Raw genomic sequence first — 21,551 nt, 5'->3', positions numbered from 1 at the left:
ATATTTATTACTATTTGGCAGTTACCGTCTTGTTTCTGTGGGGCGTTCTCTCTGACGAGAGGACGGGTCTGTCTTTTGTATATGCTGTTGGTCCTTGACAGCGCAGTCTCTCTCGGGTCAGAGTCCCCTGCTACTCGCGACCATATTTTACTGTCTCAGATTGAGACTTCCCTTTTCGTCGCCTTCTATGACTCGCGCGCCTTAGTTACTCCTGCAATCTCGTGATATAGCCTCCGCAATGACCACAGAAACCAAGTCACGTGACAGTAATGTTGCAGTATGACGTCATTGCACCTGTGCGAAGTCTGTTTGCTGAGCCGTTGCCTAGAAGCGGGTTGCGTAATCTCGTTTTCCATTAATACAAGCGCTGGCCATCCACGTTACAACATTTACAGAACGATACACACATCGAGGTACACAACCCCATATTTCAAATAATATATGAACTTTACGATAGGTAGCTCACTCGATGCCTAAAAAGTATTTAAGTGAGAGCAATCACACACCAAAAATCACTACAAGGAACGCAAGGCAACGCTTGATACGCAGAAGAAGAAACAACATTTTTAATATGATATAGAAACAGCCGCAATTCAAAAAGATACGAAGGAACATCAAAGACTTACTTAAGAATACGGGCCGCGCCATAGCTCAAGCGGTTAGTCGCTGGCTTCCCACCGCGGCGGCCCGGGTCGGAGCCAGGAACACTCTCCTCAATCGTTTTTACAATAGTGTTATCATCATCTGATGTTGAGTTAGCACACAAATAAGTAAGAATTAATTGAGTTATTGTTATCATTGTTATTATTTTTTTCCTTTGGCGCTGAGGCCCCAATTGGCCCTTGGCCTACCTCTGTGAAGCTCTCCGCTTCATTTCGGTTTACTAGATCTTAGATATTCGGTAGGACTCCTTGGGCGGGTGATCAGTTGGTCGCAAGGCCTCTACCTGTACACAAACACAGAAAATCGCGCGTGCTCACGCACGCACACACACATACAAACACTGAACATCCATGCCTTGAATGGGATTCGAACCCACAATCCCGGCTTCCGAGCGAGCGAAGCTCGGCTATCATGACCGGCATTATTATTATTATTATTATTATTATTATGTTCTGTGTTATATAGTTCTTAGTTATCACGTTCTTGTTAACACTCCTCATCTTCGTTTGTTTGTTTGTTTACTTTCTGCATTAATGAGTTCTTTCGTACAGGGTTTGCTAATAATTTGTCTTTGATTTTATGCTGTGTTTCCCCATAATGTAATTACCTGTATCTACACTGTGCTCTGTCTGTAATTGGCCTTGTGGCTCTTGACTCGGTACATAAATAATAAAAAACTGAACTGAATTATTATTAGTTGGTTGCGACAATATGCTACAAGTCGGAAGGTCGCGGGATCGAATCCTGATGAGGTCATAGGGTTTTTTCAATTCATCTAATCCTTCCAACCCCACTATGGCCCTGGGGTCGACTCAGCCTCCAACAAAAGAGTACCAGGAATATTCTTAGATTTTTCTTGAGGGTAAAGGGCAGCCGACGTGTAAGGCTGACAAATTTACTGCCATCTATAAGCTGACTGTCTAGAAAATGTGGGAACCTCAACATCTCACAAGCCTATGGGCTTCCACGGCCCGTTACAGGGATACCGTTACTTACATTTTATGTGTGTAATGTACGTGTATAGCCCTTTCTCTCCACATAATGACATAACAACTGGAAACCCACTTATCTTACTGTCCTCACCCATAAATGATAACTTAAATTTTTCGTATAGACTGCCGTATTTTTTATTTTGTTTGTTAGTTTTTTCTGCCCTGCTACATACTCGTGCTGACTTTGTAACTGGCCTTTGAGCTGTAAGTTTATACGCATATAAACAAGAACTGTGTACTATTATCAATAATATTATTATTTTTCTGTCCGAGACATGGCTCAATGACCTGTGCTACGATCACAAATTATTTCCTAACAAAGACACCATTCGAAGAAAGCAGTCTTCTAGGATTTGGCACCGTGTATATGTGGTGTTAACCGACTGCAGTCTGCTTTTACCGGTTCTCACGGTCTCTTCGCTTGCGGATTTCTTATATTTTTCCTTCTACCCTGAAGATGGAGGCGATACGTTCCTCTGAAACGTCGGTTAACACCACATATACACGGTGCCAAATCCCAGAAGACTGCTTTCTTCATAGTCACCGCCGTGAAAGCCTCAAATCTTACAAAGACCCCGTTTACCGGTCTCACCGGCCATATACACGTATATACAAGGCTCGCGGTGGTGGTGTAACAAGAGCCATTACCGCCAGCCTGGCCTCCTGCAGCCTCATGTATGATTTAGAACTATGCCCTGAATGTGTATGGGTTGAGATGCCCACTGCTGATGGCATATACATGCTTATTGGTAACCATTACGTCTCCCCTGACACCAAACCGGAAGTCATTACTGGCTACTGGACACCAACAATACTCGCGTTATATTACTTGGCCACTTCAATGCTCCCGGCTTTAACTTGAGAGCGGGACACATCTACGTAAATATCATTATTATTCTAAACTCAAAGGGGACTCTATATACACCCCCACATGTCTTCTTGGCCTAAGGCAGTGCGTTGAACATGCTTGACCTAGTCTTTGCAAATTTCGCTGATCTAAAGTCTGTTCCTGCCGACTCTGGATTGGTCGCTCCTGATACATATCGCGCTCCTCTGAGAATTGATGTCTCTTTACCTCACGATAATAGTAATTTAAATTGTGAATTCAGTTATCGAAATTTCGCAGCAGGCAACTACACTTTGCTTTACAATATTCTGTCCACGTATGATTGGTCAAGCGTGTATGAAACTTCTGTTTATGTGTAGCAGTCGGAAGCCCCAATGCTGATGTCAGGGATGCCATGGAGCAGGCAATTTCTTGTGGCTATGGCCGCAAGTCCAATTCCCTCACTGGTCCTCCTGTACCTTAAGGTATTACATTGCTAAGAAAAATTATTTCCACCGTCGGTTTAAAAAGAAATATTCTGATTGCTTTTACGACAGTATCGCCTAATACCGAAAACTCGTTAAAAACACCACCAAGTCCGACAGGCTTAGGTGGTTGAAGTTAGTTGATAACAAAAATTAAAGTCACAGGCCCAACATTTCTGGTAATACATATCTATTTTCAGAAAACACAGATCCGGTTCCATTCAACTAGAAGTTAATGGTACACACGTACTCCGGCCCGAAGCAGTTGCTGTTGCTTTCGCTAAGCACTCTCAGTCTGTTTATAATAGCCACTGCTTTAAGGACACCCCCCCCCCTTCTCGCAATCTTCTGAATTTTTATCCCTTGCCCAGATTTCCGATGAGATGTCCGCAAAGCCATCAAGAGACTAAAACCTTCCGAGACTAAAACCTTCCAAATCTGTTGGAACTGACGATATTCCTGGTTTTATCATAAAAGGTTTTTCAGGTATTTTTATTCCTATACTTAGGCATATATTTAACTTGAGCCTGACACAGCAGTATTTTCCTGCAGCATGGAAAGTATCTGCTGTTGTACCAGTACTTAAAAAAGGCAATCATGCCGCTGTGAGCAACTACAGACCCATTTCTATTCTCAGTAATTTCTCTAAATTGTTTGAATCCATTATTCATGATCGTGTTTCTCATTACGTTAAATTTAATCCCAATCAACATGATTTCACCAGAGCTAAATCTACAGTTATCAATTTGGTGAAGTTTCTCGACATTTTGACTCCTGTTGTCCGCGGTCAGCGTCAAGCTGATGCTGTCTATTTTGATCTTTCAAATGCTTTTGACCTCGTCCCTCATAATATTGTCTTCATAAATTAAGCTCTTTTGGCTTCTCTGATTCTTATATTAGCTGGTTTCGCAGTTACTTAACCAACAGACAACCTCGGGTTCGCGTTTCTGGCACTCTCTCCCTGCCTTTTCAAGTACCGTCCGGTGTGCCGCAAGGCTCTGCTCTCGGACCCTTTCTTTTCAACGTATTCATAAATGATCTATGCAACCCTGTTTACTACTGTAAACTTTTAATTTCTGCCGATTATCTCAAAATTTTCCGCGTCATTTACTCATCACATGCTTGCCTCTTACTTCAGTCTGACATCAATTCCTTGAGTGACTGGTGCATTGCTAACTCCACGAGACTTAATATTGCTAAAACGCGTGTTGTGTCATACACAAGGAAAACAAATTTTCTGAGTTACGAGTATTAGATTTGTCCTGCTAGCATTACATGCAACAATAGTATTAAGGACCTAGGTGTTTTCTTTGATTCAATGTTATATTTTCATACACATGTTGAATACGTATTTTCTACACGCATAAAGCTTCTAGGCCTTAACCTACAGGTTTTCCTCCCTGAAGTGTCCTTATGCACAATATTTTACTTTAGGTAATGCATCTGTGAAATTTGGGGAGAAGTTATGAAAAATCACACATTTTGATTTTAGTGTAATAAAATAGTTCATATCCTGCTATTTAGTAAAGTGGAAGTTATTTTGTCCTCGCACCATTTAAATGCACCCGAGGTGACCATTTAAATGTCCCTGCGCACGTGTTTCAGCTGTCACTCCTCCATGGTTTGCCTGTACATATTTCAGCAGTACACCGCATATTTATCAATCTGAATTTTGCGCCTTGTTTGTACCATAGGGAACTTTAGTGTTGTGGCCAACCTGTAAATGTTCAGAAGGAAAAATTTGAGCATCAATTGCGCATGTATACCGCTATTTTCGTAGCCTCTGTGTTCAACAAGAGAAGACGTTGAATTCCGTAGAATATGTAAGTTGGCAAAGAAAGTGGGAAATGTGAAATGAATTTTAGTTGATCATCAAGTGCCATGGAAACTGTCAGTAGACACATGCAAGCTACACTACACCACTGTGGTACCGGATGGTGACGCCAAAACACAGAAGCATATCCAGGATTTGGCTGTCTTTGCTAGTAAAGACATAGAGAAAGTTCAGTGTGTGAGCAGTCTGAACCATGTGGCCAAGAGGTTGGGTACAAAAATAAGAAATCCAGTAAAAGAGAATAGCAAAATGGATATTACGCTTGGTGGAAAGAAACATGGGAAATTTAATTTGTTTTATTCTGGTCCGTCACACTAACAGGTCTACATTTAAGTTTAGTTCGGTCCAGTGTGACATATAATGCTTCCACCACTTCAGCACTTAGTTACCCAACATGTTTCGATTTATAATGAATTATCATCAGAGGTATGCCTCTACGATCAGGAATCCACTAATACGTAAAAGTTTTTAAGAGTAGAAACACTTAAAACAAATACATATAGTGAGCATCATAAATGTTTTAAGTGTTTCTACTCTTAAAAACTTTTACGTATTAGTGGATTCCTGATCGTAGATGATGATGATGATTCATTATAAATCGAAACATGTTGGGTAACTAAGTGCTAAAGTGGTGGAAGCATTATATGTCACATTGTACTGAAATGAACTTAATTGTAAACATGGGAACTTGAAAGAAAGCAAGATATTAAATCTCACTGAATATTACCATAAAGCCATCAAGCGTTATATTCCTAATGTTCAACAAATGAAGACTGCAGTATATGCTACTATGTACCACTCCATGTCTAATGACCAAAATCCTCAACATCGTACTTGCCCAGGTGGTGACAGCTGGTGTTTTTATAATAGAGCTGTTGCTAAAAGACTGCAGTATATGCTACTATGTACCACTCCATGTCTGATGACCAAAATCCTCAACATCATACTTGCCCATGTGGTGAAACCTGGTGTTTTTATAATAGAGCTGTTGCTAAAGGAGAGCCAGTTCCTTTGCACAACTCTACTATGAAAACTCCACTAATGTTGAAGTGGTGAAGAAACTGATTCCATTATACATCAGACTGGCTAATGAGGAATTCCTGAAAAAGTGCCTACCTGGGAAGACTCAAAGTGCCAATGAGGTATTACATACTCTTATTTGGACTAAATGTTCAAAAGACACATTTATTTCTAAGAAATAAAGAAATTAGTCATTGGGGTCACTAATGCAGTGAGTGAGTTCAGTATGGGCTGCATAGCAAGCTAGAAACTGAAAGAGGAAACAACAAAATTTAAGTTCAGCAGAGCAGCTGAGAAAATAGGCAGAGGAAGGTATGACCGTCGCCTCAAGCGGAGCACACATTGCAGTCAACCGGGCTCAAAATCTGCCAGAAAGAAGCTGAGGTTGTCCAAAGTAGCTGCAGAGGACAAGAAGAAGCTGACATAGGGTCCCAAATATGGATCTGGTCAATTTTATTTGGATCTCAGGTTAGAAATAAAGATATTCTTTAACAAAATTTTAAAATTGATTTTCTCACTTTTCAACATTTTCACAACTTCAAAAGGTTCCAGATGGTGCAATTTTTTTACCAATCTGATAAAATTTTACACAGGCTTCCCATTTGCTTATGAACAAAATGACCATATTGCTTTTCTTCTATTGCACTTCATTGATCTGAAAAATAAAATTAAAAACAAAAGAAAAAAATAATTAAATTTGACTACATTTTTTTCTCAGTAGTTAAGAAAACAATTAAGAATGATATGATAGAAGTTTTTAATTTGTTTAGAATAAGCACAAAAATCCATATTTCATTGCTCAATTTAAAAAATTGCGTCAAGGGGAACATTTTATTTTGCACATTAATATTTCGGAAACCATTGAAGCTAAAAATTTGAAAATTGGTATTGTAGGTCATATTTGCATGCTAAACAACTGGTATAAATTTCAAACAAATCCAGTGAAAACTGTAGACTTCTCAATTTTCACAGATGTACCTTTAGTCAAGTCCAAGTTGGAATATGCCTCGGTAGTTTGGAACTCCATCACTTCGACTGATGCTAATAAACTTGAGCATGTAGTTACTATAGGATTCTGACGATGGTGTATAACACACTGATATATTGGGTTTCTGGACTTTATCCATCGTCCTGGTTTTTAAGATAACAAATAAAAACACGACGTTTCGGAAACTGGATCTGTTTCCGTCCTCAGGTGAAGGAAAAGGGAAACACCTATTCTGTTGGGTCCGTCAGAAAGAGCTAGCCTCAATCACTGTCCAGTGATTGAGGCTAGCTCACCTGAGGACGGAAACAGATCCAGTTTCCGAAACGTCGTGTTTTTATTTGTTATCTTATCTTCTGGATAAAGTCCAGAAACCCAATATATCAAACTTGAGCATATCCACCAGATGTTTGCATCTGTCTGTTCTATCATTTTTTCCCCTTATGTTCCTTATACTTTTATAGATGCCTTAGAGAAATTAAGTCCACAATCTTTACACAAACAGAGACTTCACCTTGATGCAATTTTATTTTTTTGTTCAGATCTAACATGGTTTTAAATCCTGTGTTTCTCTCGTGTTTCTCTCAGCAATCTTAGGGATTTCTCATTATTTGGTGTTTGTCCCTCTACTAAACACTGTCCTTATGCTCCGTGCGCCTATGCTGCCAATGCGGTGGGTAAAGATCTCGACATATTTGCATTCGGGGCCGTTCCGCTCAACCACATTTATACTCATTAACCTAAAATTGTTAATAATATTTGTTCATATTCCTTATGTTCTGTGTTATGTAGTTCTTAGTTACCATGTTCTTGTTACCACTCTTCATCTTCGTTTGTTTGTTTATTTGCTGTTTTAATGTTTTGTTTCCTCCAGTGCTTGACTGTAATTTGTCTTTGATATTGTTGTGTCTGTCCGTAATGTAATTACCTGTATCTACACTGTGCTGTGTCTGTAATCGGCCTTGTAGCTGTTGACTCGGCACATAAATAGTATAGAATTGAAATGAATTATTTGGATGTTGAGTTAGCACACAAATAAGTAAGAATTATTTGAGTTATTGTTATTATTATCTGAAAATCTATACTTTTCATTTCTCAATTAAATATTTATACGTTTCATTTCTCAGTTCTCAATAACAATTAGATTTATGTTATGAAATTATTATTATTGCTATTATTATAATTTGTTTGTTTGTTTACTTGTCTCCATTATTGATTTATGTTAATGAAATTATTATTATTTGTTTGTCTGCTTGTCTGCGTTATTGTTTTCCTCCAGTGCTTGCCTGTAATTTGTCTTTGACTTTATGTAGTGTTTGTCCATAATGTAATTACTTGTATCTACACTGTGCTCTGTCTGTAATTGGCCGTGCAGCTGTTGACTCAGCACATAAATAATAAAGAATTTAACTTGATAATTGAACTGAAATTGAAATTTCTATGTGTGAATATATATGTGTATAGTACTTTCTTGCCACATAAAAGCATAACCACTGGAAATGTACTTATCTTACTTTTCACACTTATTAATAAGTTTAATATTTCATGGAATTATTATTAAAGTGTTGCTATTATACAGATTGCCTTCTTTTGTATTTTGTGTTTTAGTTATTTTTGTGTCCTACTTACTCGTGCTAACTTTGTAATTGGTGTCTGAGCTGTTAAGTTTGCACATATATAAGCAAGAATTGAATTGAATCAAATTATCATTTTTCTTCCGAAATTTTTATACTTTTCATTTCTCAGTTCTCAGTAACATCTTATATTTGTGTTAGTGAAATTATTATTATTACTATAATTGCTTTGTTTGTTTACTTCTCTGCATTAATGTGTTTTCCCTCCATTGCTTGCTTCTGATTTGTCTTTGACTTTATATTATGTTTGTCCATAATGTAATTATGTGTATCTACACTGTACTGTATCTGGAATTGGCCTTGTAGCTGTTGACTCGGTGCATAAAAAGAAAGAACTGAATTATTGTTATTGTTGTTGTTGTTGTTGTTATTATACTGATTACCGTGGGGTATTCAGAATAGAATAAAATTTAACCACTTACAATTTTTATTATTAATAGTTAATTAGATAGCTATTTTGCCATTACTACTTAGTAAAATTCTGACAGTGATCAAGTAAACTACAAGGAAATCGCCCAGGAGGAGTTACCAGTTATTTAAAGGATGCTGAAATATAGATTTTATCAAAATAAGTTTTTTTTTTTTCTGCTTGCCTGAATACATCTCATACCACTCTCTGTTTGCTTCATGAAACTTAATTTTAATTCACCATCTGGGTTTTTACTTTTTCATTATTTTACCACATTTTCAGTGTGTTATGAATTAAAATTTATAAAAGACCTTATCACTGTTAATAACATCTTAACATTACAATTGATCAGATTTTTTGAGCCATATTTTCCTCAGCCCTTAAATAAATGAGTTGAAGGTGCCTTTTTTGGAAGCCTTGAAGAGATCTCCCCCTTTCACACTGAACTGCTCAGCGTCTGCTGAGGCCCAGCCTTTTTCATATACGTATATACACTACTAACAGTTTCTCTTGATTGTGAATGCAACACTTTTCCACTCAGTTTACTTCGTGTAGGTGGTATGTTAAAGGAGATAGAAAAAATGTACAAATATAAATAAACAAAATAGAAAGTCAACGAATAAAAATAAACAATAAAATAAAATATTAATACAGTAAATAGAGACTAATACACTCAAATACGACTCAAAGAGTCAAAACTTTTTAACTTGACTGTACAAGGAAGAATGCTTTTACCTGAACTTGAGATGTCTGCTCGCACTGAAAACAAACGAATGACTAATCACAACACCCCTCAACTTTCACGAATGGACCTGCCCATCCACTGCGCAGCTTTTCCTGGACTGTCACTTCTAAATACCAGAACTATACTCCTTTCATCTTCAGAGCCAACTCAGAAGACCAAATGGGCAACACATCTGTCTTGCACGTTCAAATCCCAGCGGGGAATTTAATATCTCGTCATCTCATATGGCTTTCCTCACTATTCATAGGTAAAATCCAGGATAGTAAAAATAGGCCACAACTATTTCCTCTCCAGACATTTCCACCTTATTTTGTAACACTTTTACATATTAAACACACAACTGAAGGAAAAAGATGATGATAATGATGATAGTATGAGGAAGAAAGAAGAAAACCAGAAACAGATAGGAAGGGAAAGGAAGGAAGATGGAGAATGTAGAAGAAACAGAATAAGAGGAGGAAGGGGATGGAGACAACAAAAAATGAAGAAAGCTCTTGTTTTATGTTGTCTTGATACCTACATTCAGAATACCATCACACCACAAGGATTGACTTCTTCAAATAGATTGAGTCTGAGCCTGTATAATCATTGAACCTCGTTTAATTCTCTTAGTCAGTCTGTTGTGCTCTGCTACCATAATTTTGAAACATATAAATTTTGTATTCATCCCTTTCATCATGCTACGTGTATGTATTTCACTCATTTGATATAATAACTGCATTTTACTTTCATGCACCTGTTGTTTCAGGCTATGACCTTATTGAATGGCTGATGGAGCGCCTCAACATAGAAGAATCAGGTAACAAATATTATCCTCTTAACTTTTTCAGTTATTTCACAGTATTTGATTACTGTTATAATATTTGGTCAGAATACAAGTTTAATATCAGTTGGTATGGCGATGGGCTACAGGGTGGATGGCCAAAGTTTTGAATCCTGACAGGGCAAGAATTTTTCTCTTCTCCACAGTGTCCAGACAGGAACTTGGGTCCATTCAGCCTCTTATCCAATGGGTACCAGGGGCTCTCTAACCAAGTAAAGCAGCCAGGGCTTGAAGTTGATGACTAATTTCCATGTAATGCCAAGGCTAAAAATGAATGGAGCTGTGACTTCATGTCCCCATATGTCTTCATGATGTGGTGCTTCATTAATTACACACCTTTACTTCATAAGTTTAATATCAAAATATTTTCATGTTTTACCCCTTCCAGTGGCACAAATTTGGAAATTAAACTAAAAAATATCTGTCAGCATAATGACAGTCACTTCAAAACTAAAATAGAGTCAACTCTTGATATGTCATGTACATTAAACATACCTCACACAATACAAAAATCTTTAAGAAGATTATTTGCATTGTGTTCCTGCCTCTACATTTCAAATCTAATACTGCAATGGATAATTTTGAAACCTCAGTATTCACATGGCTCTTACCCCCAGTAAATATTGGGTTAAGTAGCATGTGATTTAAGCAGTCCCTTGAACAAACTAAGGACAAATTTTCAGCTCTTTTTCTTTACAACTGAATATGTGCTGTATCTCATTATAGTCAAACTGTTAATTTGAAGCTGTCCATGGTTTCAAAAAGGTCTGTGACATATTACAAGGTAGTTCACTTTGCTGCACACGTGGTTAGAGAACCTTCTGACAGTGGTTCTTTTCCACATGAGAAAGTCATTGATTTTTTTACCACTGATTTATGGGATTGCCTTATCAGCATCTCTGCAGGCACATTACTTGTCTGCAGTCATACTTCATGCAATGAAACAACAGAATAAAATTTACAACTCTGAAAATTTCAGACAACACTATTATTTTGAATTTCTGAGTATGAACTGAAAATTCTCCAATCAAGGAATGTAGCTGCTGCAAATAAACTGAAGTACCATTAATATTAAGATGCATCTACTCTGATTTGTATTAACTTTTATTACAAATTCTTGGACTTTCATCATCTGTTCCTAGGAACTGAAGATATTACCAAAAAAGTGAGAAACATAATCATGCCATGAATCATTTTACACACACTTCCGTCTTTAATGCAACTTTGTTTACAATTCGACATTAATTTAAAATAACATTAAAATTACAATTAAACTGCTACATGTATTGGCCTTACTTGGCCATCCTCAGGCAACCATTTGCTTGTTGAAACAGATATACTGCATTAGTTCTTATGTTAAAATATTCCATTGTTATTGCATTTTCATCATTCATATTGTAATACATTTGCTTCAGAATATAACTCTTTATCTTACCGTTTACTATTCTCTTCTTGCAGCATCTGTGTTTTCTGTGTTGTTTTATTAAGCCCCATGAATTACTGTGTGTTGTTATCGTTGTTGTTTTTATGTGCCCCGTTACTATTCCTACTAGTCACTTTGGTACAAAAGTGGCAAGCACTCAACTAGTGGGAACATACATAATAATGGGGTACATGTGATGTTATATGTTATCTGTCACAGCTTCACATATTCTATGTGCATAGCCTACACATATCTCTGTGCATAGTAACCTGATCTGCTGTATTGCTGAAAATTTTAATATTCAGGGCAGAGGCCATGTAACACACATAAAATAGAAACTGCATGTAACATATTGATGAGGACTCCCAGGAGAGATATAATTTGGGAAACCTAGACATCAGTGGAAGAATAATAAAGAGGAATAAGATATCATCTTATGAAACTGGCTTGGCATATGGCCCAACAGTGCGATTCTGTGAGGGCAGTGATGAACCTTCAGTTTTGATGAGATCATAAAATTTATTATCCAGCCAAAAGACCATCATCTGTTGAAAGAAAGCTGAAACTTGGAAAGTTAGTTTTAAATCGCTCACAGGAACCGTGAAAGAATTCATAACAATATACAATAGCATGTACTTGAAATTTTGCACATCTGTGTTGTGACATACATGTAACTGTAGTATTGTGTGTTATAGTTGAGGCTGTCCACATAGGTAGCCAACTCTGCCAGTATGGGTACTTTTTTCCTGTCAGTGATTCAAAAAATCTGGTCGTCAAAGATGACAGTTCACTTTATCGCTTCCAGGTAAGTCCAAACATCATTTGATATTCTTTAGGAAAACATAACCTTAGTTTTACTGTGGTTAATACTAAGTGTTCAGAAACATATTGGGGCCTAAGGAGGATTTAAGAAGCAGAAATGTAGGATATTACATAATTAGACAATTTTCTAGTTTATACATGTTACTTAGTAGATCCTGAAGGGTTCTGATGATGATGTATATTATTCAGAATTATTTGGATTTTGGACTTTATCCATATCTGTTACTGTAAAACTAGAAAACACAAGATTTCGGAAACTGGATCTGTTTCTGTAGGTGAGGGTGGAGACATCTACTGTGTTGGGTCTCTTAGAAAGAGCTAACCTCAATAATTGGACAACCTACTCGTAAGTCCCTATAACTACAGATATAAATACCTGAGACCAGGCTTTGTCAAAGGAAGATAACAGAAAAAATGTACAGTGTGGTAAAGAATGCACAGACCTGAAACTATTCAGTTCCTAAAATCCTTGCTTCATCATAGCCTACCAAATGATATGACTGCCTTCATAGGCATGTTGGGCTAATTCTGACTTTTCTGGAAGACCCTCTTGGAAATTGTACATATGTTCAATTAGCCCAGCTACCTTACATAATAATCTTCTCCACATTCTGGTGTAGGCATCTGGACATATAATTGTTTTCCAAATTATTTCCAGAGCAGACTTCTTAGAAGCTCATAATAAAATTTCTGTGTTTTGTTTTTAGTATTCAGTATCTAGATCAGAAGTTAACAATTTCCATTAATTTTTAATTACCCAAAATTATCTTTGACTTTCATAAGAAATGTTAAAGAGTAATGGCAGTAAAAATGTCCTCGTTTTAAATAATTTTGAACAGAAAATGCATTACACAAATATTTGTGTGTATTTTCATGTGTAGTTCAATGAAACACATTTTGATTGACCTGCCCAGTTTGGTGAGTATATAAAAAAATCTACCATCAATTAAGTGAATTTTTAAGGAAAAGTTTTCAGTATTGAGACCATGTAGAGCTGGATGGTGTGATGACAGGTGAGGCATTAGATGGAAACAGCCAAGGCTTAAATGAAGTATTATCCAGCACTTGCATGGAAGGATTGAGGGAACCCATGCAAAACTCAGGCTAGCTGCTATCTTGGCCAAGATTTGAACCAAGCACCTCCAAAATGGAAGTATAGAGCATTACTACTAGACTAACTACTTTGGTCCTATTAGGTAATGAATATAGAGTATTTATCTGCAGTTGACCTATTGAACAGAGTCTGCATTAATAATGCCCAACATATCACCCACACAGGGAGTAACTTTGAAACAGGAATGTTTAACACAATTTTGTAAGAAGCTGACCTGCAACTTCCTCCTCTCTTTCATTGGCCATTCTTGCTAGGCATGTTTTACAGCTCTTTCTGTACCTTACTACTTCCTGCATTAACATTATTAATGTTACTTAAATGCCGGAACCGAATGCCATGGAACTTAATATGTATATCATGCCACCCGAGCCCATTTCAATGGTGAATTTCACAGATTCCCCCTATCACCAATACCAACATTACAGCCTTTAAAATTTCTGACAAAAAACCATAATATTGCTTGAAGGCCTGTACCCATCTTCGTGAAACTTGGTATGTATATGTCATGCCACCTGAGACCATCTAAATGGCATACATCATAAATCCCTCTCATCAATAATGTCAGCACCATTGCCTATCGAATTGTTGAGGTAATGGGATTACCCATAATATTACTCAAATGCCTGAACCGATCGTCATGGCAATTGGTATGTATATATGCCATCTGAGGCCACCTGAACGGCTTACATAAGAAATCCCTCTCAACAATAATACCAAAGCTACAGCCTCTCAAATTCAGTTAAAACCCTTGATATTATTTGAATTCCTGAACCAATCGTCATGAAGCTCTGTATGCATATATCATAACATCGGAGGTCATCTCAATGGCATATTATCATAATTCCTTTCCATTAGTAATACCAACACTGAAGCCTCTCAGATGCTCCAGGTAATTACCTTAACATCACCTGAAGATCCGAGCCAATCTTCATGAAAGTTGGTATGTATATCATACCACTTGAGGCCATCTCAACACATTCTCTCATCAAAGAGGAGGATGTTACACGAGGACTATGATGGTATGGGTTCAGTTGTAAAAAGAAAGCTGCCATAAGCATCAAGGCGCTGATTGGCGATAAACTGCCAGTAAAGTAGCCGACTCTGATTCTGAAGCCAATTTGTTGGCATCATGAGATAGTTTCAAGCAAGCCGCCATCTAGTGAGGATGTGATTATAGAAGCAGAGTTGTTGGGAGCCTATACCTAGCAATGCCTGGAGAAGAATTAGAAGACTTTTTGTGTGCTGCAGTACAGTTATTTGTGGACTGCATAGATTAGGCTTCCCATAATATTTTTTTTCATTAAATGGGACATTTGATAAAGAATAAAAATTAATAAAGATAAAAATCGATAATACATTGTATATTATATATATATACACACACGAGTATATTACAGGGAAGACCAAGGCGTAGGTGGGTTGACAATATTAGAATAGATCTTAGAGAGATAGGATGGGATGGTATGGATTGGATAGATCAGGCTCAGGATAGTAGGGACCAGTGGAGGGCTCTTGTGAACACGGTAATGAACCTTCAGGTTCCATAAAATGCTGGGAATACATTATGTATTAAACAGTGAGGAATTTAAACACGCAAAAATTATCTCAAATGCTGCTTCCTGTACTGCTATTGATAACTGCTTTTCCATTTCACTAATATTCTTTTGACTTACATAGTTATGCTGTTATTGGGAGCTTTATTTTGAACAGCCAGTTTTTTTATCTTCATGTGACTAGCGACTGTTCATGTTCTTATTCATTCATTCTTTATTTTTCCATATGTATCCATACAGGTTAACAAACCAGGATGTGTAAATAGTCCTTTTGAATACAGATACATCAACATGCATATACAAAATTGCACGAGTCAATAAAACAAAGACAGTTACATCGATCTATAAATATAGATAATATTATAGGCAAGATTTCCAAAGCTGCAAATCTATTTGAAAATTTAACCTAGAACTCTTCTCTGATTTCCATATTTTCCATGTTTTTGAAGTGAAAGCACATAACAGAATTTTAATGTAAGGTATGGGAAGGTGACTGAGGAGAAAAATGGAGTGTATTGACAGACACAACTTCTCCGTAGTGTATTCTTTATGTTTGAGCCAGTAATACACCAGTAACGTTATTTTCTCAAGATTAATCAGACACTTAGCAAAACTGAGAACACTTTCACTTGTCAGATCATACCCTTGAAGACATTGAAGTCCTATGCTTATGAACAAGGTTGTAACAAAATATAATTATTATTTTTCAGACCCCTTACTATTGGCCATGGCAACATCGTAGTCCTGACAACATTGAATATGCTATCTATTTGGTAAAGCGGACACTTCGCAACAAACAGCGCCATGGCCTGGAGGAGTATGAAATGGTGAGTTTGAAGATTGCTGTCTCCTGGGATATTATGTCATAAAATCGGTAGATTATTACCGTTTTGCTGCCTCCACCTCCAAGGTAGAAGTACGGCATTAGGCTTATAGGGCATCACATCCAAGCAGAGCGTAAGCCACAGCTGTGATAACCTCAGTCCTCATTAGATTTTTGTTGCCCAATATGAAAATTTGTCTCTTTTCACTTCTCATATGAATTACTGTTTTTCCCTGACAAGATATTTATATACACAGTTGTAATTGTTTTTACAAGATATTCACCTCTCTGGATGGGCTCTAGTTTGATTTTGTAGATAAGAGCAGAAACCAAATTATGAACTAAATAACTACTAAGTAATTAATAGCATATATGTGCTAGTAACTTAACACTTTGAGGACTGGTCACATGATATGCTTTTGGCTTTTAAATGTGGCAGACCAGTCGTGCAATATCATGATTTTAGGACACGTTAGGTTGTAACACACTATACCTTGCTCTGGCACCACCCAAATTGCACGCAACTGCGAAATAAAACTCTGGAATGTTTGCTTACTTGTCAGTAACTTGATCTCGCTGTTTTCTTAACCCACTGTAAAGGAAAATGCTTTGCTGCTCTTCAAGCTATATGTATCAGCCAGTAGTTAGTGGTGGGGTATGGACAAGGACAAATTCTTCTCCAATGAGCCAGCTGACCTGCCTTATAAGACGCGTAGTCATTGTGATTCAGAGAGCGGCAGTGACGGAAGAACAAAGAATTATGGCCACAGACAGTAAAAGTGACAGTAGCTCCAACGATAATGGGGGTAATAACATTGCGGGGACAGTAAAAAATCTAAAAAAATCACAAAAATCTAAACCCTGATTCGAAATTGAAATACAAAGCATTTCTGATGAATGTGGCAAAGGCCTGGGATACAGACCAGATAGTGGCGGCAGAACCAGGGTCAGACACAAACTTAGTGCAACCGGGCCCATCAACTCCCACCCCACGCAGGCCTCATGTGGACCCTCCAGGGCGACTCTCGGGTGATATGCGGAAACATAGCCTCGTGAAAATTGTGAAGAGTGAACATTCCTAGGGGAAGCATCCTTCTAGGCACTGCTGTGTTTGCACAGTTCACAAAAAAAGGAATATGTTTACATTGCAAGCTCTGTGTAATGCCACTTCACAAAGGGGAATGTTTCCAGAAATATCACACTCTCAAGCACTTCTAGGAGCATTAGTAAGTGTTCTCCAAAAATTTTAGTTCATAAAATTAATTAGGGAGATATTATATTAATTTTTAAAGTGAACAGTGCACATGTTAGGATAGTAGGTTTAATAATCCCGGTCCCCAGTGTGATATAAATATTTAAATTGCCGGTCCACAAAGTGTTAAGAATCCAGACAAGCTCTGAAAGTGACCATGAATTAGACAGTTCCTCTCCATTTAGTGCTAGGGTTAAGAATGCATTCACTTTACTTCTACATTCCATATATATATCATTGTAGTATGATGCTTAGACACGGGAGCACATTTATTTTTTGCCCTTTTGTGTTTTAGGAAGCGCTTGCCAGTTTGAAGAAGAACTTGCAGAACAAATGGGACTTTATATCCATGCAGGCAGAGGAACAGGTATATGTTATGGCTGCATATATACTGTTACATGTACACCCATTGCTAGGCAAAGGGTTGGTAAACAAGTTCCCTCAGAGACAGATTCTTGTGAAAAGTCCGTTGCTAGATTATGCGACAATAGATGAGGCTGTTCTTTCTATGTGGCCTGCACCACGCAACAGTAGAATCACAGGGTTATGCGACCCATTTCTAAGCAATGGCTCAGTAAACACATTTCTGCTTAAGCGGTGACATCATCAACAATAGAGACAGTGTTTTCTGTGGTGTCTGTGCAGAATGCAGTAACTGAAGTAGCTCAGGGGCAGTTACGAGTCAGTCGTAAGCTGGATGAGTAAGTCCAGAAGAAAGCAGTCTTCTGGGATTTGGCACCGTGTATATGCGGTGTTAACCGACGTTTCGGAGGAAGGTATCGCCTCCATCTTCAGGGTAGAAAAATAATTCTTATATTTTTTCTTCTACCCTGAAGATGGAGGCGATACGTTCCTCCGAAACGTCGGTTAACACCACATATACACGGTGCCAAATCCCAGAAGACTGCTTTCTTCATAGTCACCGCCGTGAAAGCCTCAAATCTTACAAGTCCAGAAGAATTTTAGTTCCGAAGGTTCCAGAGTGATTGAAGATGAAACAAGAAGAAGACTTCATAGTGATAGTTTCTGTGCTGGGATCTGATTCTGACAGAGTAGTAGTGGAAACAGAATTGTAGTGCATGTGCAGTGCTGAACTGGAAATTGTGCAAATCAGCGATAGCGTTATATTGATTGTAATTAAGAGAGACAGTGTAACCGAAGTGTTAATAAATCCACTCATCCAAGATAGGACTCGTTATTTTCGTCATGCGTACCAACCTACACATGACAGTATTTTCAAACAAAGAGCACTATCTTGTGAGGTGTAACATTATGTAGTCTGGTAGAAATTTACCCTCATTTTTTAAGAATATATTGCCCTTATATTCAGGACCAAATTGACTTCGTCCCTGAAGAAGAGATAGCATTCTACACTGACACTTCCCTAAGGACCTCAGATCTCACATTATCAGATCACTTTCAGGCATTTCTTCATCCTCCTACCCACCATGAATAGGCTCACACATAAAATCTTTGACAATTTTTTGACACCAAAGTCTGTCCTTGACTTTTTTCACCACTATATAATATTTTTAATATTTTTACTCAAGGTTTATAAATATCCTTTTTCTTTAAAAGGCCCAAGCGTTTGGTCTGTATCACTTTGTCAAAGCCTCTCTCATAACTAAAGAAATCTATGTATGTTTTAGAATGAAGCTTTAGTTGTTTTTGGAGTATAGATAAAAATTCAACGTAATATATAATTTAAGATTTTCTTATTTCAGTTATTTGGAGCTACATCATCTCAGATGGCAATAGACAGTATAGATATTTTCTTCACCTTATTAAAGTAAAGGAAGTTAGAAGGAAGTACTGTCAGTGTGACTGCAAAGAGAACTAATTTGGTGCACAGTGTTGGTTGTTGTCTCAACAGTTTAAGTAATCTCATTATTTCTATTTCTGCATAACTAGGATTATTATGGATTGATATTGTGATAGCATCAATACATAAATTAAATTAATCAAGATTGTCATCAACAAGACTGAAGTAAAATATGAAACTCAGCTCTTTAACAGAAATGCTGAAACTTGTCAAGTCTCAGAAAACCTTTTGTGTTTGCTATAGACAAGGAAAGAGAAAGTGAATGAAACAGAGATTAGAAAGTGAGAGACGATGCTGGGTGCAAGAACAGTCTCTCTCTCTCTCTGCGCACGCGTGCACAAGTAATTTGATGGGCGAATGTGAGTGTACACATGCAAACACATGTGCATGTGTGTAAGTATATGAGACACATTTACATACTTATCACCTATTTAATAACAAACCCCATCAGAACCTAAAGATATTATTTACTGTGCATCTACTTGTACTTGTACATGTGTGTGTTGGGTCTGGACTTAAGATTATTGCTGTTTCTGAGTTCTTGGAGTTATAACATTGAAAACTATTATGTCTTATTTTATTTGTAATTGAAAACTTGTACTATCCCACTAATTTGTCACACAACTACATTGATAATATTTAAATTGTATTTTGCGACACTTTTAATGTCATCATCACTGCAATGATAAAATTTCTGATAGGTCCGCTTAGCAAAAGAGCGCAAGAAGGGTGACAAAATCGTGAGTGACAGCCAGGAGCGAGCATACTGGCGAGTGTATCGGCCCCCTCCAGGGTACCTGAGTGTTCTAGAACCAGTCCCAGTCCCCGACAGAAGCAAAGGTGGATGTCGTGCTAAGAAAAAGATGCCTGAAGATCTTAAACGTGAGGTAAAATGAAACCATACTGTTGTATGGTACACCAATGATAGGATTTTGGAACTGAACCTCATTTGTTATATAGCATATGTCTTTAAAGTTTTGTATTATGTGTGTATATTACATTCAAAATGAGATATTTAATAAAAGTATAAGAGCATGCAGCTATAATTTGAAGAATTTCTCTTCAAAGTCTTAATGCATTCATGTTAAAGAAATGTGTTTCATGCTGTTTGTCTGGAAGTAATTACAATGCAGATGTATGACATGTACGAGTATGTTGGCATATGTGTGGCCTGTTGATTACCTATGCAGGCCATTTCCACCTGTTGTAGTGATTATTTTCGTGAGTATACTTTTGCATACATTTTGTATTTTCATTCAGATGACTAAACTGAATTTATTTTATTAATGCCGTTTAATGGTGACAGATTCGTATGTCTGAAATGTGGACGCCTGTCTATCTCAGTGCTGACCAGAATGGATTCCATTTAAGTCATGAGGCAGACTTATATTCTTGACATAAGCTGTTTTTTCTGAAATTTAAATGGGGAAAGTTCTTTGTGGAAATGTTCAGCAAATTTTGATTTCATAGACTTCAGCATGTGCAGGGTTTGTCCGGAAAGTAATGCAATTTGTTTTCTCCCGCCGCTCCTCCTGGTCGCAGCGTGTTCGGGCCAGTTGGGAAAGGTGGGGGGGATTCTTAGCTTCACAACGCTTCCAAGCTCAGTCTGCTCTGAGCTCTGGAAGCATAAGGATTGCTGTTTCCATGAACCTCCTGTTAGTGCCTGTGTCACGACACGCAATGGAGAAAACTATCAAACATCATTACGCGATCAAGTTCTGTGGTAAACTGAACAAAAGCCTCGCCAACACCCACCAAATGATTCAGGAAGCCTACGGGGACTCTGCTGTCTCCTATTCTCTCAAGTCTCCAGGTGGTTGAAGTTGTTTAAAAATGGTGGAGGATGACCCGCCTCTGGACAACCGTCAACCAGCAAACGTGACAAAAATGTGTTCCTGATTTTTTAAATACCAATCATCAAATGAGTGTTCAGATGATAGCAGAGACTCTCAGTATTCCGAAAACCACTGTGCACGACATCGTGACCGACAATTTGCACATGAGTGTTTGGAAGATAGCAGAGACTCTCAGTATTCCGAAAACCACTGTGCACGACATCGTTACCGACAATTTGCACATGAGGAAAGTGTGTGCTAAGTTGGTCCTCAAATTGTTGCCTGACAACCACAAGAACAACTGACTGACGATCACGAGTGATCACAGACTTCTTTTTGTTCCCAAGGAACAAGATCGCCCTGAAAGGAACCCGTTTTGGAACCATTGAAGTGATACAAACCGCCATGACAAAGGCTCTAAACGAGGTCCCCATCAACGCCTTTCAGGATGCATACCGTGCATGGAAAAGTCGCTGGCAAAAGTGTGTGGA

At 37.7% G+C, this 21,551-nt stretch overlaps 1 protein-coding gene across 3 annotated transcripts in view; it reads left to right on the top strand.

The window, feature by feature from the left end:
* The window catches only part of LOC111868217, a 127,800-nt gene that overhangs the window by 71,761 nt on the left and 34,488 nt on the right, over positions 1-21,551 (top strand). For all 3 annotated transcript variants that reach the window (XM_023858666.2, XM_033752957.1, XM_033752958.1), the window contains exons 4-8: positions 10,342-10,392; positions 12,535-12,644; positions 16,039-16,155; positions 17,699-17,770; positions 19,927-20,112. In XM_023858666.2, the coding sequence (XP_023714434.1) occupies positions 10,342-10,392; positions 12,535-12,644; positions 16,039-16,155; positions 17,699-17,770; positions 19,927-20,112 (536 nt within the window). The remainder of the gene's footprint in view (positions 1-10,341; positions 10,393-12,534; positions 12,645-16,038; positions 16,156-17,698; positions 17,771-19,926; positions 20,113-21,551) is intronic.

The sequence above is a fragment of the Cryptotermes secundus genome, unplaced genomic scaffold, assembly GCF_002891405.2.
Source record: "Cryptotermes secundus unplaced genomic scaffold, Csec_1.0 scaffold146, whole genome shotgun sequence".
In the NCBI taxonomy this organism is placed as follows: domain Eukaryota; kingdom Metazoa; phylum Arthropoda; class Insecta; order Blattodea; family Kalotermitidae; genus Cryptotermes; species Cryptotermes secundus.
This window is presented reverse-complemented; position numbering and strand designations above follow the sequence as displayed.